The sequence below is a fragment of the Tripterygium wilfordii genome, chromosome 2 (assembly GCF_013401445.1).
Source record: "Tripterygium wilfordii isolate XIE 37 chromosome 2, ASM1340144v1, whole genome shotgun sequence".
NCBI classification, from domain to species: Eukaryota; Viridiplantae; Streptophyta; class Magnoliopsida; order Celastrales; family Celastraceae; genus Tripterygium; species Tripterygium wilfordii.
In genome coordinates this window covers 4916741-4935470 of record NC_052233.1, presented here as the reverse complement: position 1 = coordinate 4935470, position 18730 = coordinate 4916741, and the positions used below count along the sequence as shown (strand labels likewise).

Here is an 18730-nt window from a genome sequence, read left to right as displayed (position 1 = left end):
TCCATCACTAAGTCCTTCAGATGATTCTTTTTCACTCTTTGAGACAGAATAAGTTCTTCTGTCATAGGCTTACTAGAGGTTACTTCAGGTTCTTTAGCATGGTCATCTGAAGTAGCATGTTCTCTTGTTACATTTGTGTCTCTACCTTTGACAGAACCTACTTCTTCATTTATATCAGCTTCATCTTGCAATATAATTGTATCATTGTGCTCTCTTGTTAATTCAATAGAGTTTTTTGTTGTCTCATTATTTACAATAACATTTGCAGATTCCATTATATTCATAGTTCGATGATTATATACTCGATATGCTTGACTATGCAACGAATATCCAAGAAAAGTATATTCCTCACTCCAAGTGGCAAACTTGCTTAGACTTTCTTTGTCTATCAAGATGTAGCATTTACTCCCAAAAACTCTAAAGTGTTTCACCATAGGATTTTTACCTTCCCACAATTCATAAGTATAAGAAGTACCTGGGTTGATGTGAACTCGATTTAAGACATAGCACGCAGTGTTAATGGCTTCAACCCAGAATTTTTGAGGGACAGATTTAGCGTGTGGCATAGTTCGTACCATTTTTTGAAGAGTACGATTCTTCCTTTCAACAACTCCATTTTGTCGAGGAGTTTTGGGGGCTGAGTACTCATGCTTTATTCCATGTTCTCTACAAAACATATCAAACTTTACATTTTCAAACTTAGTACCATGATCATACTTGATTTTGCATAGGTGAAAATCATCGTCATTCTTTAATCTTAGATATAGATCATAGAAAGCATCAAAAGTGGCAGATTTTTCTCACAGAACCTTATCCAAGTGTATCTAGAGAAATCATCAATAATCACAAGAATGTATTTCTTACCTCCCAGGCTTTCTACTCTAGTAGGTCCCATAAAGTCCATATGAAGACGTTCAAAAGGTCTAATAGTACTAACCGTATTCACCTTTTTGTGAGTTGAGGTAGTCTGCTTACCCATATGACAAGGATTACACATACCATGCTTTGAACCGATGTGAGGAATTCCACAAACAACTTCTGTCTTTGATATTTTCTATAAATCTTTGAAGTTAAGATGACCTAATCTTTCATGTCATAACCCGTCAGAAGATGGAACTACCGTAGAATTGTATGCAGTTATGGGCTTAACAGGAATAGTGTAGCAATTTTCATGTGACCTTCTTCCTTGCATAACACACAACTTGTTATTATCAAAGACCTTGTAGTAACACACAATTTTCATGTGACCTTTCCCTTTAATCTTTACTTTACTTTTGTCACCAAAAGTTACTCTACCGCCATCATAATTGTTGAAAGAAGGAAACAAAAACTTGTTACCACACATGTGACGAGAACACCCACTGTTTAAGTACCATGCATCTCCTTTAAGAGCATTCAGGGTAGTATGAACAAACAAACAATTCAATTCATATTTTTGACCCAAAATTGTTTCGCTTGTTTGTTTTCAGAAGAATCCTTTTTTGTAGGCATAATTTTAGGAATAGCAACAGGCCTTTTAGCAAGGAATTGATATCTATTGCTCAAAAACTTTCTTTGACTATTCTGAACTTGTGGTAATCTGGTAAGATACGCTATAGACATACCATATAGTTTGTGACAGTTGGGTCTAATATGCCATTTAATACAACAATAATGACAAATAGGTGTAAACTTGTGATATCTGTCATTTTGGTAGTGCATCTTTTGAAAGAAATGTTGCGCAGTCCTACAAAAACTTTGAGTGGATTCACGCATGAGAGGTATATGAGATCTTTTATCTTTTTTGTTTACCTTAGGAGGAGCTGAAAAAGACTTTTCTTCTTGCACATAGGTTCTTGTACTGGCTGGTACGAAGTTGACACATTGAGAAGGTAACTTTGAATAAGTTTTATTCTTTTGACATTGTCTGGAGCTTTCCCCCTCCTCATACCCCATACCAGTGGTCTATTTGGACATTCTCTGCATGCCTAATATGTTTTGGAGTTTATTAGAGCCATATTCAAACTTGTCAACATTAGAACACACCTTTTTAGCACCTTCTCACGTTTTGCCTCAGCGTCAATGAAATATGTTGTATCTGCAAATGTATGAGGTAAACAACATGCTTCTAGCTTTAAGATCTCATCATTGAGTTCTTCAATAGTAATCTTTGCTTGATTCAACTCTTTGGTCAATGCTTCGTTGACTTTAATAAGTTCCAATTTTTCCTTCTTGGTTTTGAAACATTCATCAAAGAGATTGTTGTATGCAATTTGAAGTTCATCACCATCATTCTTAGATTCACTGTCAGCAGAACTCTCTTCAACACTAAAGTCATTTAGAGTAACTAGATAAGCTACTTATTCTTCATCTTTTTCATCTTCTGAGGCTGATTCCTCATCAATATCATCACTACAGGCCATTTTCAAAGCCTTTGGTTTCTTCTTTTTATTAGCACAATCCTATGCAAAGTGTCCAAATCCTTTACATTCAAAGCATTGCATTGAGGACAAGTCTTTACCTTTCTTGTCATCTATTTTTTGTTTCTGAGATGGCTGAGATGATTGTCCAAACTTCTTCAGATCTTTGGTCTTCCTATTCTTTATAAAACTTTTGACATTTTTTGTTAGCAACAACAATTCATCAAAAATAAGGTTAGGATCCTCTATAGAACTAAGAGCTATCCCTTTACTTTTCTTTTGAGCTACAAAGTTTACCTCATAGGTTTGTAGTGAACCTACCAACTCTTTGACTTTCATCTCATCAATATTCTTGCTTTCTTCTATTGTAGCAACCTTCATTAGAAATCTTTCTCGCAGTGATCTCAGAATTTTTCTAACAATCTTGTTAAGAAGAATAGATTCTCCAAGTGTAAAAGATGTATTAACTATGTCACTCAGCTTTGAAAAGAATTCATCAAACTTTTCACCTTCTTCCATTTTGATAGTTTCGACCTGTGTGGTGAGGCTTTGTAGTTTAGATAGCTTTACTGACGTAGTTCCTTCATGGGTAATTTTCAGTAGATCCTATGCTTCTTTAGCAATCTCATAGTGAGAAATCCTTCTGAACTCATGTATGGAAAGTGCAGCTAATAGAGAGTTCATGGCTTTGCTATTCCAACATGTACTGTCTAAGTCAGCTTTAACCTAAGTATTAAGAGGTTTAGGATCTTTTTACCATATGTGCCATCAATCATTGGATCTTTGTACCATTGTACAAATGATACCCACACACGTTCATCTATGGACTTCATATATGCTCTCATATGAGCTTTCCATTATGAATAGTTCAATCCATTAAAGTGTGAAAATTGATTGTTTTTATGTTTCATATTGATTACATGCTCTGATACCAATTGCAAGTTTGTTCTTGTTCAAGAACAGTTAGTCAAACTTATGGAACTTGCAGAATATTTAAACAACAATCAAACACACCAGAATAACAAGAAAAACTCAGCAGGGAAAAACCTCGAGTCTATCAAGCAACCAATCTTGAAAACAATCCACTATGTGAATAAAGATTACACAAGATCGAACCTAAGATACTTTAGTACATCAAGTATTCAGCGTATGCTTTCTAAACCCCAGCAAGTATGTCAACTAGACAGACTTCGGCCGTAACCAAAGTGACAGTGTTGAGAAGATACTATTTGGTACACTGCCAACGAGTAGCACACTCCACCAAGAGCTATCTTACGCCAGTTTTCTTCTCCAACAAACACAATAACACATGAAACAAAAAACTCCGAAGCTTGATAGGAATCTGCCTTGAATTTTGAGCTCATACTTGAATAGGTTTGACAGTCTTGGACGTCAAGTATATATTTCTTCCCAGGAACCTTAATTGCCTAAGACTTCAAATCCCTTATGATTTTAGTTTCCTAAGTTGGAATCAATCATCAACCTGATTAACAGGAGTTTCCTTAACTTTAAACTAGAAAACGTAAAATACAAGTATTCCTTTAAAAACAAACCTAGACAAAGTATTTTTGATAAAAGAAAATTTTAACCTAGTCCTTGACAAATGTCACAAAGCCCATGAACCAAATAATCCGTATTTCATAACTATTGAGCTGGAATACTTGATCCGTGTGAAAACTGATCCAAACCTACATCAAGATACTTGAAACTTTCCAGTAGGGTAGCCTATTTCAAGATATATCACCGCACACAGAAAACATATTCACACAGATAAAACAAGAAGTTAATTTTCATCACTTGAGCACTCAACCTGCACTATAAGAATGGCTAAAAACCCCAACATGACCCTTAATAGAAGATTTGATTTTGATCCAATAGTTGAGCTTAAAGTTGCAACATTCCTTGGAGAATCTATCACTAATGGTGGAGATTTTATGAAGTTGAATGATCTATGGTCAACATTAAAAGAATCTATGGATGGCTGAGATGAAGACTTGAAGAAGATCCAATGGTCAATATTGCAATAGAAGATTGAATCAAAGAGGGATCTCCTCTCTCTCATTGTTCTTTGGAGAAGCTGTTATGAAAATTTGAAAGACTACTTGCTCTCATCTTCAACAAGCATTCAAGCCTATTTTTTCCATTGATTTAAGTTTCTACCTAAGCCATACTCAAGGCCTTCTCATCAATTTACTTTTGCAAAAAGAGAGAATGATTCTCTACTTGTGAGAACCCATTTGGATATCCTTTGCAAAATTCCCTTTGTTAGGGCATTGTAAACCTTGGAAGTTTGAGGGAGTTCTTAGAAACCCTTGGTGTTATTGAGTTTTGTAGAGCTCTTGACAAAACCACACCTTAGTGGAGTTGAAAAAGTCCTAGATTGGTAAAGCTAGGTAGTGAACATTGAAGAAGGGTCTCCGAACCACTCTAAAATTGATTATGTTGATCTTTGCTTGTCTACTTGTTTACTTGCTTTCAAAGCTTGATTTTGGACATTGTGGACCTTGCACTAAAACTTGATTTTCTGCCCTTGTGTGTTGAACACGAGTGTGAGGTTGTTTGCTTACTTAGTGGAGATTATTGGATCACTAGTTTGCATGTTTGATTGAGTTAATTGCCTAGATCTTGAAATTGTCCAAATCTGCCCCATATTTGTGACCTACGGCCAACCTGATTATAGTGAGTTTTTGAATTCCATTTTAATATATATTGTTCATCATAGTGTTGTTAGCTTGCATATCAAATTTGGCTACATTTGGAGTTGATTTGCTAGGTGAATCAAAGTCTACCCGATTATAGGTCTAGAATTGTGCATTTTGTGATTGTTGTTAAATTGGTGATTTGAGGTTGCTTAGATAGTTCATTTGACATACCATATATTGTTTGAGTAATTTGGAATCATTTTGAATACCCTAGGATTGAGTCCTAGTGAACTCGTGCGTAACCTTGTCATTTTAGTGAAATTGCATTCAAAGTCAAATTGTGTTCTAAGTGCCATTTTGCTGCTTTGACTTTATTATCTTGACATTCACTACATTTGGTATCACAATTTGTGCATTAATTACTTGAAAATTGACTTAGTTAATTACTTAGAGACTTACATTGTGTGTGTTATGGTATTTGGTGATCACTGAGGTCAAAATTGTACTAGAGGTTCCTATTTGAAATTTGGGGACACAATTCACCTCTCTCTTATGTGAGACACGATTCTTTAATGTCATTCATAGTATAGCATTATAATATAAGAATATATAGCTACCACTTTGATCATGTCATTGACATTAAGTGTTTAACCATCCAAACTCATTCACAGATGGACTACTGGATTGGAGAGTGGATTGTGGAGAGATGAGTGTGGTGTGTGATTGTGTGCGGACTGTGGAGTGGACCAGGAGGACTATAGAATTTAGAGTTTGGTATTCGGTGTTTGGTGTTTGAAGTTCTTCATTATTGGATTGTAGAGTTGTATTTGTTATTTTGTTTAACCATGTATCCCAAGTTAAAATATTATATTGTTTTCATGTTTTTACTTTTGTTTGGATAACTGAGGGAGAACTAGTTCCCTAATCCCTAGTCCGTCTACCTCTGGTACGTTCTTCATTATTGGTTCGTTCATGGTTGTCACCTATAGCTGTGGTTGATAACTAGTTCCCTAATCCCTCTATCCTCCAGTATGGTAAATTGGTAATGATATAATTAATGATTGTATATTACTATGTTTGTGTGATTGTGCCATTATTGACATGTGGGCTGTGACTATGGCTGTGGATTGATAACTTGGGATCTTAGATAATGATTAGTGATTTCTGCCTACTGGATGGTTGGAATTTGCAATTTCGCTTTGCAGGAGCAAGATTGTGGCTCTCAATTGGCAATTGCTGGTCGATAACTTAATGTATTCATCAATCTCTTGATTACTCGAAGTTTTGAACTCTTATTCTTTTTTTTTTTATAGAAAAGTCTTGGTTCTTGTCTTCTTCAACACTTGATAGCTGATAATTTGATTATATATGTATGTCATTATGTTAGTCATTGAGTAATATACTCATAAGCATATCAGGCTATCAACATATGTAGTTCTATTTGTGTGTTTTTTATATAATTATATTGTATGCAGAATGTAGACTTATGAGGGAATTCAAATTTTAGAAATTAGAATTTTAGATTTTGTTACTATTTTAGACTGGTATGAGGTCGATTCATTTGTCAACCAACAAATCATTACCGATCCAAAAAGATCAGGCCGATAATGGTTTTAGATTTAATCAATAGTCGATTGGTCGGGTCGGGCCAATAATTGACCAACAACCAACTGACCTTACCCTTACCCATGCTTAACCCTAGAAATGAAAAAGTCTTTCTTCACAATCCTTTGTGTTCTAAATTCTCATTTACCATTCATTGTTAGGTTGAGGTCGAAAGGACTTATCACCAAAAACCACTTTTGTAGCACATATGAAAAACTTTCAATTCTCTTGGTGTGCCTGGCAGCCTGTGTGTTACTATTTATTAAAGAAATTTTTTTCTTGGTTTTTGGGTTGAAAGTGCTAGGAAGGGCTCTAATTGTTAGATATAATTTTAGTTAAAATTTCTCCAAAAGTCATGTTAAATCATGGTTTTTTTTTTATGAAATGACATATTAGAGTTTAGGAGTTAGGAAATAGGATTTAGGGTTTAGAGAACAATGGGTCGTTGGCTGTAATGGTGAACTTGACTAAGGTAACTCTTAGCGCAAGTTAGAGATCGTGAGTTTAAGTTCTATGGTGTTTCCATTATCACAATTTGCGAGATAAGTCTTGGCTGAGCCCAATGTGTGCGAATGCCACACTACGTTATCTTCCCGCACTGAGCCGTGTTGTGCCAATTATATGCATACAATTGCGCACCCTTTTCATTGATCTTAGTGTCATTTTGAATCGATTAAGGATAGATTCTGCTTAATTAGTCTCAATTGTGCATTTCAGGTATAAAGGAGTGAATCGGGAAGAAAGGATCCAAAAAGATGCAAAATTGGAGAGTCTCTTTACAGTGACTTTCTCAATTGATCGGGCCCTATTTTCGATTGATCAGGCCTTGATGATCATAATTTCAATTCCATCCCAGTGATTTTTCCAATCAATCGGACACCAATTCCTATCGATCAAACTTCTACCAGTTCGCGATTCTGCAATTCAAACTTCATGAAAATACCCCCAAACTCAACATAGACTTGTTAGAAAAACGACTATGGGGTTTTAGGGAGTATAAAAGGGTAGAAATTAGGTTTGTGTCTCATTCTTGGAGGCTAGGGTTTTGGAGAGCTCTTGAAAGCAACTTAGGAGCAAGGAAGAAGAGGAAGATTTTAGGGGTTTTCTTGTATCTCTCTCTATTTCTTATAATTATGACTGTTATTTTGGATTTGTTTATGTATTTAGATGATATGAGGAACTAATCTTCTAGCTAGGGCCCTAATGGAGCCCCACTTTGAATATTGAATGAACTTGGTTTATTGTTCTTGATTTCCTCTTTAATTGTTGATTATCTATGGATGCTCTTAATGCTTTTGAATGCTTGATCACCATTCGAATGATGTTTTGCCTAGGTTGAGACCGTAAAGAGATACCTAGGGTTGTCCTCACCTTAGATGACATAGGTTGCATTGAATCATAGGAATATAGGTGAATGACATATGCAATCGCTACACGATTATCCACTAAACTTAATGGGTTTTTGATATTTAAATCTGATTGTTAGGATTAACAAGGATTGGTATTGAAAATACTTTCGGTGTAACCAGGAATGGAGCGTTGAATAGGAAGGAAAATCAGTTGTCAACAATTGAATTGGGAATTAGGGATTCATGAACCAAGGTAGTTTAATTGGATAAGTGGTGGTGACATTAGGTGCCCTAGTGTTTGCCCTCTTGAATTAATAATTCAGAAATTTGTTTGGTTGTTGGATTGCTTAATTCCACCTGTTTATTGCTTAGTTAATTGTTAAATTTCCTATTTTAGTGTTAGTTGACAAACAAACTCTCCATTTAGCATAGTTTTAGCTTTAATTGATATTAATTTGAATTGTCAATACATCCTTGTGGGAAGATAACTCTATATTCACTCTTTATTACTTGAGCAATTCATACGCTTGCGAATTTGCACCAACAGGTCACGACCTAGGTCTCAACTGGTCCATGGGAGTTGTAAGGTCTTCTATGTAGCCCTGAGCTTACCAATCAATTATCCGATGGGCACCTGGATGGGTTTCACGTTACGAAATTTTTTTCAAGATTTAGAGTTTAAGGTTAAGAATTTAGGGCTTAGGAAAAAAGAAGCTTTTGTTGAGATTATGAAGCTGACTGTGAAAACTCATTGCACATGCGGCTGGTTGCATCGCAAATTCAACGCTCATGCCTAATAGTTTCGACATTATTTCTTATAAGGGCCAAAGGCTCATAGGAGGCTTTGAGAAATTAACTATCCTTTGTGGGCTTCGGCCTTATTCTCCCCGAATAGGTTTCGGCTTGATCTTACTTGTTGCCAGCGTCTAGCGGGCTTGGTTCCCTCCTTGGGCCTCGATCAGGTCTCAGTTGATCCATGGAAGTTGTAGGGTCTTTCATATGGCCCAGGGTTTATTAATCAATTGTTCCATGAACACCTGGATGAGTTTCATGTTACAAAAAAAAAGAAAAAAGATTTAGAGTTTAGGAAACAATGAAGCTTTGATTGAAATGATGAAATTGATTATGGTAACTCCTTGCAAATACAGTAGGTCGCATCGGAAATTCATCTCTCATGTCCAACAGTTTCAACATTATTTCTTTCATAGGCCAAAGGCTCATCGGAGGCTTTAAAGAGTTAACTATCCATTGTGGATTTTGGCCTTGTTCTCCCTTAATAGGCTTCGGTTCGGTGTTACATGTCACTAGCATGAAACGGGTTGGATTGACGGCCTAGATTTAGAATTGATTCAGCATGCCGGTTGATATGTTGGGTTTGGGAATACTGTAGTTACAACTTACAATTGTAACGAAGAATTGAAACACCCAATCCCAGCTAAAGCCTACATGGGTCCCCTGGTTTCAAGAGAAAGTTGAGCCTCAATGTCACACTCTGTTTTTCTTATCCTCTCTCTCCATCAGACAATACCATACAATTTTATGAAAGAAAAGCACTGATTGGCCTTCGGCTTCAGATTTGAAGATAGAAGAGAATGGCAACTGCTGCCGCAGTCTACTTGCGACATGGGGCGCCAGCTCCCGGCTTGGTCTATCATAAAGGAACAATCCATGGTATGCCAAAGATAATGAGACCAGAAGCAAGAGGTTCTAAGGCTTCCAAGAAAAGGATTGGTGTTGTTAGGTGTGGTAGTAATGGAATTGGAATAGGGGACTTCATAGGAGGCGATCTTGTGAAGTTTGATCTGGGACGTTGGCTTTCAGATGTGGAAGAACACAAAGCACTTGCCATTTACTCTCCTCATGAGGGTGGCTACGAGGGTCGATATCTTAACCGTCTCAGATACCAGGGCTACTACTTCCTCGACCTCAGTGCTCGTGGTCTTGGCGACCCTGAAGCCACCCTCACTCAGATTCACCCTGTTTGCCCTGTATGATTCAATTTTCTCTTCTTTTTATTTCTCATCATTGTCATTTCCAGACTTCGATATATTAGCCAGATTGCTTACATAAATAAAGGAAATGTTGTAGGCTCATCTTGGCAAGCAACCCATCGCGAGGTGGTATTTCCCTCCGGAGGTTGATTATAGGCTTGAAGCCCTGCCTCCAGATGCCAAGGGACTTGTGGTCTGGATAATTGAAGCCAAGGTAAGCTAGTCCAACACTTAGGTTTATCTGAATTTCTTCGTAAATGATTGACAGGAAGCACAAATCACCTTATCTTTGCCCAGGTTCTATCCAAGTCTGAGTTGCAGTTTCTTGCCCTGCTTCCTACACTCCGACCAAGAGTCAGGGTCATTGCTGAATGCGGGAACTGGTATGCCAATAGCCCTCCTTTGTTTATCCTTGCCCTCTATCGGACTCTTACCAATTCAATTCACATCTCTCTCTTAATGCAAATATGTACCAAAGCAACTCAATTTCCTGTGCTATGTTTGCAAATATGTACCAAAGCAACTGCTTAAACAGAGTCATGATTCAGTTTGTCATGACAATCTATGTATGTGCAGGAGAAAGTTCATGTGGAAGCCACTCAAAGAGATTTCTGGGCTAACTCCTATTGATGGAGCGTGAAAAACTTTTCTCCCTTCCAGTTGTCTACTACAACTCTTATCTTCCTCTCACCTGAAAAGCCTCCAAGTTTCTTTTTAACGAAAAGAAGATGACCGACACTATAGAAAAACGGGCTTTCAAGTATTTGCAGATACTTTTAATTTTGCTCAGATTACCTTAAATGCGAAAATGATCTTCAAGTGCAGATTTTGTTTCTGGGTTGATGGAATTTTTTTTTTTGCTAAATAGGAGGATAGTTAAATGCGGAAAACAAATGCTGTTTAGCGTTTACTGAGCTTTACGGCAATTATGGAGTATTTACAATGACACCAAAAAAGGTTGAATAACCGAATGTTACCTTGATGCCAATCCATTAGCATATCAAGGAGCAAGCTCTGCTGCAACACCGGGGCTAATAAATTAGCTCTATTTTTAAAAAAATAAACTAACTTATAAACTATCAAATAATAAACTGTAGTTGTTTGGTGGTACTTTTAAAGTTGAGAGAGTTACATTTGAGAGAAATAAAAGGAGAGAATTGCAACTATGAAAATACGGTTCCTTATGAGCTAGCATATTTAGGCCGTTTGGTGAAAAACGGAGGCATAATTGTCTATGCCAAACATATGGTGAAAAAAGAACCCAAGAAATAAAATTGAAATTATTATTGGGGATGAGCTTCAGTAAAATGAAAAGGAAGAATATCGCAAGCAGATATTTGAACATGGCTCGCAAATATCATTACTTAATGATATAAATAATGGAAGCACCCTGTCTAGCCAGAGTTATCTACTTGGCAATCTACAGGTTGCCTCATGAAGGTTAAACGTACTATATTTCACTACTGGGAACACAAAACAGCAGAGTCTAAAACTAGGACTAGATTTTTTTCTTTCCACGTCTTCGAGTGTCTAAATCAGCAAGCCTAGATGATGATAGAGGTGGAGCTGGAGCAAATAGACCAACTGATTCTGGAATGTCGAGGTTGATTCTCATGGACTGGCCTTCCATTGCACGTTTGATAGTGATGTCATTAAGTTGCTGAACTTGAACTCTGGCTTCCTCAATCTGATCACAGAATGCATAAACAATAAGTGCCAGCAGATTTAAGCATATGTCAAATATGTCTGTGAAGAGCGTATGAGATGTAATCATACAGTCAGTTATCTCTATTATGTACATATTAATACCCTTACCAGCTCAATGTGATGAATGGAGGAATGTGCATCAGCAAGTTTTCCCTGTAACTCATCGAACTTTTTTCTCCGATAGTCATCATTCTCAATTTCATTGCCCTCCTCACCTAATTCTCGATACAAATCTGTAAGAGGGATAGTCATATATAACCCACGTGAGACTAGTGCAAAATCCAAAGATGATGACGCTATGAAATAAACAAATGCTAGGTGCACTGAAAATAAAGAAGTTGAAGGCCATGCTTGCAGCAATCTCCTAAAGTTCATAAAAGCTGTGCCAAGTCTTTGTATTATGCTTCTAAAGCTAAAAACTGCTACCCCGTATTTTTTATGTTCGAAATTTTGTGGACATGTGGCATTTGTTTCCATTTTCTCTGATCAGAATTATTTTGGGGGTTATATTATGAATCTTCTTAAAGATCTGAAACTTCATAATTGAAAATGCATTGCTTTTCTGGTAGAATTAATTAGAGGTCCTTAGATGGTAATTAGTTAGTCATTATAACTCATTCAGTTCCACAGTCCATTGAGAATATGGGAAGTGAGTAGAGGTATTACCTGTCAAAACTGAGAGAACCCATATCTGTGTTGGGATGTCATTAAGCTTCTTGGCCAACGTAAGAGCCGATCTCAAGATTTCTCTTGCTTGTGAAGTGTCATGCAGTGCAAGCGCCAAAGTCCCAAGTATGGTCAAATACTGAGAAACAAGTTGAAGGTTCCCCATATTATTATGTGCAATCTGCAAGCCCTTGGCCAGTCGATTCCTGCATCAAAAGTTGTTATTTCAGAATGAGAGATTGAGAGAGAGGCTTGCCATTGAGCTTTGCATATGCAGGTGAGACGTTTTAAACTTGTTGAGCTTGTCGCCCTCAACCCCCTCCTTTTTTCTGTCACTCCCTAACTTTACTCACACACATGCATAAATTAATGAGAGGTCTAATGAAAGTTTTGAAAAGATTTGTAGCATTCACATAGTTGATACCGGTTATCCAGAAAACAAAGAATTTTCAGTTTTCATGGCATTTATAGGTCCAAGTTATAACGTAAAAAAAAGTCAAAACTCCAAATATTATTTGATAGAGCAAAGTAAATCCCAATTGGTCAGATTTCAAACAGCTCATCAATTCTGGATGTAAAGCATCATCTAGCTCCAATTTATGCCCTAACAGAAGCACACAATAACCAGAAGGTCGCATATACCGGGCTTCCTGTAAATCTTGTTGCTTCATTAATAAAAGGCCATAGGCGAAGAGAACACTTGCTTCCTCTCTAACTCCAACAAAAGCATCCTTCATTCTGTAAACTGGTCCAATCAAATCGAGTGCCTGAATAGAATTAACTTCTTGGTTTTAATTCCAAAATCACTCAAATCAATTTCTGCCCCAAAACTACGTAGTAGACATTAAAAAGAACAAAGAAAAAATCAACCTGTGAAGAAGATTCAGCATCACCAATGCAGAAGTAGGATACAGCTGCATAAATTTGGCACATGGCTTGCATTGATTTGCTCTCAGTTAGCTGAAAATGGTTGTGTGGAATTATCATATGGTATAGGAAAAGTAAATACTAACTCCTAAAATACTTATCATTAGCATACACAGGGTGGTAGCTTGCACTAATTTATATAAGCTACTATTAAAAGAAAAGGAGCGTAAACATAAATATACAATGCACAAGGTATTGTAGCTAACTGCTCAAAGCACCATTAAACCCACAGAGTTTACAAAAATGCAATAGGCATCACATTTTTTCTGCTTGTGATGTAAATCAGAAAATCAAGACATACCTTTGCTGCTTCAACATAATGATATGCAGCTTCACTATAACAGCCAACAGAATGAGCATATTGGCCCCTAAGCATCTCAATAACGCTTTCACAAGATTGTAAAATTGTTGGAAAACGAATGAACAAACTTTTCATTTGCACCAATGCCTACATTATTTCATAAAGATCCTGTATTAGTTCCATTTTTAATCAACAAAAAAGATGTGGTAGGTGTGCAAAGACAAAGACTGGGGAACACAATAGAATAACGACTGGGGAATACGACAGAATGACGATTTTAAATTGCACTAATAATAGAAGTAGTTGCTCCAGAGTTGAAATTCAGCTGTGCCAATTTTCGCAACCTTGGACTAAAATAAAAATGCTTAAAAGAAGGACGCATTCTCATAATAAATGAAGAACAGAAACGGCACACCAACCCACCAATGCATAGAGAGGGAAAGAGAGAGGTTGGGAGGTGTTGCGGGTGGATACCACTTACCTCTTGTGCTTCAACAAATTCAGCCCTTGTAAGCTCTACAGCAACTTTGTTTTCAAGAAACTGCATTAGTAGCATTAAATACACACCAGCCATCCAAATGGCAGAGTGTTGCAAGTCCACTTCTGCTCAACATAAGATCCTATCTGTTATAGCAATAACCAAATTATTCATGGACGATACTAAAAAAAATAAAGCTCACCTCTAACGCCATCGGTTATTCCAAGCTTCGCCAGCTCCACTACAAGAAACATAATTACCCAGACTTTCAGGAGTGTATGTTACCAATGCAAAACTGGTAATAAAACACTACTTAAAAAAAACTCTCTAAACTAGTTATCAAGTTGTCACCAAATACAAAGAGATCACGTTTCTAAAGAACTGAATTTGTTAGAAGTGTTTAGTTCAAACTAACAAAAGATTGCATTCTTCTTCTTACTTTAATCAATAATTTAACAAGAAGTAAATATTAAATAGTGTGAACAAGATAATAAAGTTGCTGTCCGATATGGGCAGCTGTATAGGAGATCCACCAGTAAATTCAATGAAAATAAATATTGATGCCAAAATTCAACCCTATAATATCATCATCATCCGAGGCTTTATACCAAAAGTTTAAGGTGGGCTACATCAGTCTGTGAGAAAATCAATGGAAATCCACTATGTAAATTCGTTTATGCCATTCATTTCTATCTAAGATCATACTTTCATAAATTTTTTATTGAATCCATATTATTTCTTACCACTTCAAGCCATGTATTTAAGAGTCTTCATCTTCCCTTCCTACTCTGAACTATACAAATTCTCTCAATTCTCCTCACTAGACAACTGCCATCTCTACATTGCACATGTTCATATCATCTTAAACTGTTTTTTCGAAACTTATCTTCAGTTAGTCCTACTTCTGCCTTAGATCTAACAATCTAATTTTTTATCCTATTTTCCATCGTGTGACCACACATCCAACAAAGCATGCATTTTTTGGATATGTTGTCTCTTAATATACATCATCGCATGTCGTATAGCTGACCTATAGAATTTTCTATACAACCTTAAACGAATTCTTCGGTTGCATAAAACCCCGGATGCAATTCTTCACTTCATCTACCCGTTTTAATCTTATTAGCTACATCTTCACTAATGTCTTTGCCATCTTGAAAAATCGAGTTAAAATATTTTAAAACCTTACTTTCTATTAAGTCACTCCCATCTAATTCAAATGTTTGTTCGTTTAATGTCAACTCTTATTAAACTTACATTTCATATATTATGTTTTAGTCCTACTTAATTTAAATTTTTTTGACTTTAATACTTGCCTTCACATCTCGAGTTTTGTGTAACTTTTAATATTGTCTCATCCACCATACAGTCTATACTAACCTTGAATAGCATGTATACCAGATTGAATCCGCTTTGCACACTCCTTGAAAAATCCTTTTGGACGCCCAAGAATCACAACCATAAGATCAACCAGTGCATAGACAGCGCCTTTTGGAAGCCATTCTCCATCAATAGGAGGTGGTGCCAGAAAAATTTTATCTGCATGTATTTCCAAACAACCAGTGGAAGCCAGACTAGGGATGCTTCCAAGGCCCTCCTGAAGCAGTGCTTGTTTAGAAGAGAGTGTTGATCTTTCCCGGAAGGATAGGTCAGATCTGGAGAGACTTTGGTTCAGGGCATTAAGTTCGTTGGTGAGGTCCTGCATTTGAGCAGCTTTTTGGGAGTGTGTCTTCGCAGCAGCATCCAATCTATCTACATGTTGAGAAGCATTCTTGTAATCACATATCCGAAGTCGATAGAATATGTGGAGCAGGTCGTTGTAGAAGAGCAAACCAAAGCATTGTTCCCTCTATGGGTTGGTTTATACCGATACCAGGTAAAGTAAATGTATGAGATGAAAATCACAAATCTTAAACATTATAAATGAAACGTACATTGCAATGGGGATTTTAGCAGCGTGACACAAAATAAGATATCACAGAGAAAAAGACAAAAATAATTCATTCGTCATGTATCTTAGATCCTAATTAAATGGATATCAACATGGAAATCTAAAAATGCCTACAAAATCAGAAGCATGTAGACACGTACTTTGTGAAGAGGTATAGACTCCCAGACCTCATCACATGTATGAAGAGCTTTCTCTACCAGACTCTGACCTTCCCATTGCATGAGATGCACATGTAGTATAGAAGTCGCAAAGAACATCTGACATCCCGAAAAAACAAGGCACAATGAATGAAACAAAATTGTGGATGAAGTGAAGGATTCAATGTCAATATGGAGAAGATTAGGAGACCTGTAGCTCCGGATAATATAACTCGGCAGCAGAAAGAAACCCAGATTCCAAAGCAAATATAGCATTTTGATAATCTCCTTCAATAATTAACGCATTGGCAAGCTGCGAATTGAAGTTGCAGGACCACAATTTCCCAGAGATCCTTGGGACAGCACAAAATCGAATATGTTAACAAAATTTAAACTAAAATAAACCCTTAGTACGAATTGAAACTTGAAAGTTCCAATTGGCCCTCGAAAATAAAACTTACTGATAAGCGGGAACAGCTGCCGCTGAAGACACAGTCTGGGTTAGTTCAAGAGCCTTATTGAGGATCTGTTTCTGAGGGGGAATTGCGCCTACGAGATGGTAACACTGGCTCAGCAAGCTGTAAGTGCGAAACTTCAAGTCGAAGGACGAAGGTATTGTATTTAGCAGTAATTGGGAGCGCTCCAAATGGGTTTTCGCCTCATTCACGTTGTGGGAATGCTTGAGCAGAAGGGTGGCGATGCGTAGTCGGGTCTTCACTTCTACCGTGGGAAGAAAGGATGACTTGCTTTGACATATCGCCTCAAGGCATTTTACCGCCTTCCCTATCTCCCCTCTCTTCTCTGCATAGTCTGCGAGTCCCCACAACCCTTCCGCCACAGCTTCCATAATCAACCATGAAATTCCAGAATTACCAAGTGTTGTTTAATTTTAGGGGAAAAAGAGAGAAATTTTCTGACATCTAAAAATTCTCTTTTCTTTTGTTTGGGTGTGTGTTCACAGGTCTGGGAAATAATCAAATAATAATTTTTTTATGTGAGCAAATAATAAAGTAATAATTAATAAACCAGGTAAACTACTCATATAAAGCCCCTCAAAAAAACCTGGTAAACTAGTAACAGGGCCGCATGCCTATTTAGAGAACGACTGTACACTGCAACATTCAGAGTCTTCCGATTTTCAGACCTCTATGGAGGAAATATGTGCACAAACTTCCACATTGAACAGGGTCAGGATAGACCGAATGTGCGCGCAAACTTTATCCCATAAAATATGTGGAGATAATCTTTTTGAGAATTGAAGTGTAACCTTTAGATTGTCTCTATAAAAATATAAATTTACGACTGAATCATATGTTCATTGATAATTTGATATACTCATTATTTATATTGTTTTATACTTATAATTGCACTTGTTTTTGTTTCGGTTGAGTTGAATTGAACTATCATATTACCTAAAGCTTGCCTTTTATCTAAATTTCAAGTTTTAGAACGAAAAACTATTCATTTATGCAAAAGTGAGTTACGGACCAACTTGCCCTTCTTGGAGACCCTTTCTTGAGGAAGGGCATGACTTTAAGTGGAAATTGAATCTCACGGGTGAGGAAAAGAAGGCTTAAAAGGGTAAAAACGTCATAGACTTAAAAAGAAGGTTTACAACAGGTCAAGTGAGTAATTTGGGATTAGGAAAGAGGGCTAAACTATTTAAATACAAACTCTCAATTGTTTTAAGATTAAACAGACTTACACCATAACAAAGAAAAGGAGGAGGCGCAAGCTGTGATTCTATTCTCTTTATTCCTAGTGTTTGATCTCTCTAAACTTGTGGATTTCTTTAGATTTATTTCGATATTTGATGAGGAACTAATCCTCCTTACTAAAACTCTAATGTAGCTTAACCATGAATATTTGACAACTTTAGCTTATATTAATTTGTAATTATTATTCCATGATTGAGGGTCTATTGGTGTTCTTAATGCTTTTGAATAGCTAGTCAATATTTGAATGTTGTGATGCTAAATTGAGATTGAAAGGTGATGTTCAAGGACTTGCATCTAGCAATAGATATCATAGGTTGCATGCTTCATAGACATGTAAATCTATGACTCAATCACATGTTCACCCGTTATCGACCAACCGAGTGACGGATAGGAAGATAACGCTAGAGTGACCGTGCAGGGCTCCGTTTGGAGCTACACGGGTTTGATGTGCTGAAGAAGGTACCAGTGCTACACAAGTGTTAGAGATGCGTACACACGTGTTTAACAAGTTCCATACTCAAAAAAAATGTTTAATTAACAAGTTAACATGTAGTATCATTTCTAGTGTGCATCTTTTCATGCCCTTTTCCCATGTCATCGTTCACAGGATTTCTACTACAACTACTCCATTGTTTGCTGCAGTGTTTGATGTGCTGCAGGAGCACCGGTGTTCTATGAAGACGGCCTTGGTTGAAATAAACATGTAGGTGGTCATGTCTGATGGGCCTCCAAAAGCTTTGAATTCTTCCGTTTCACAGGGCTAAGCAACAATAAATACAAGCCTTGCTTAATTTAAACCCATCATTGGGTCTGTTTGGGCGTGTGTTGGGTTTTCAGCTGCTGTGGTGATGTGCTGTGA

At 36.9% G+C, this 18730-nt stretch overlaps 2 protein-coding genes across 2 annotated transcripts; one reads left to right on the top strand and one right to left on the bottom strand.

Annotated features, from left to right (window-relative positions):
* The first annotated feature begins 9513 nt into the window (after positions 1-9513).
* LOC119982130 (NAD(P)H-quinone oxidoreductase subunit N, chloroplastic) lies at positions 9514-10815 on the top strand. Its single transcript, XM_038825340.1, has 4 exons — positions 9514-9983; positions 10084-10200; positions 10284-10369; positions 10563-10815. Exons 1-4 carry the CDS (start codon positions 9588-9590, stop codon positions 10624-10626), a joined length of 663 nt encoding a protein of 220 aa, XP_038681268.1. The 5' UTR covers positions 9514-9587; the 3' UTR covers positions 10627-10815.
* Positions 10816-11297: 482 nt separating this feature from the next.
* LOC119981451 (sister chromatid cohesion protein SCC4) lies at positions 11298-17120 on the bottom strand. The gene is made up of 12 exons (XM_038824574.1): positions 16615-17120; positions 16365-16506; positions 16157-16273; positions 15446-15914; positions 14268-14306; positions 14069-14190; positions 13588-13734; positions 13230-13319; positions 13002-13126; positions 12360-12565; positions 11802-11926; positions 11298-11673 (listed from the first exon to the last, which is right to left on the bottom strand). Exons 1-12 carry the CDS (start codon positions 16998-17000, stop codon positions 11485-11487), a joined length of 2157 nt encoding a protein of 718 aa, XP_038680502.1. The 5' UTR covers positions 17001-17120; the 3' UTR covers positions 11298-11484.
* Positions 17121-18730: the final 1610 nt, after the last annotated feature.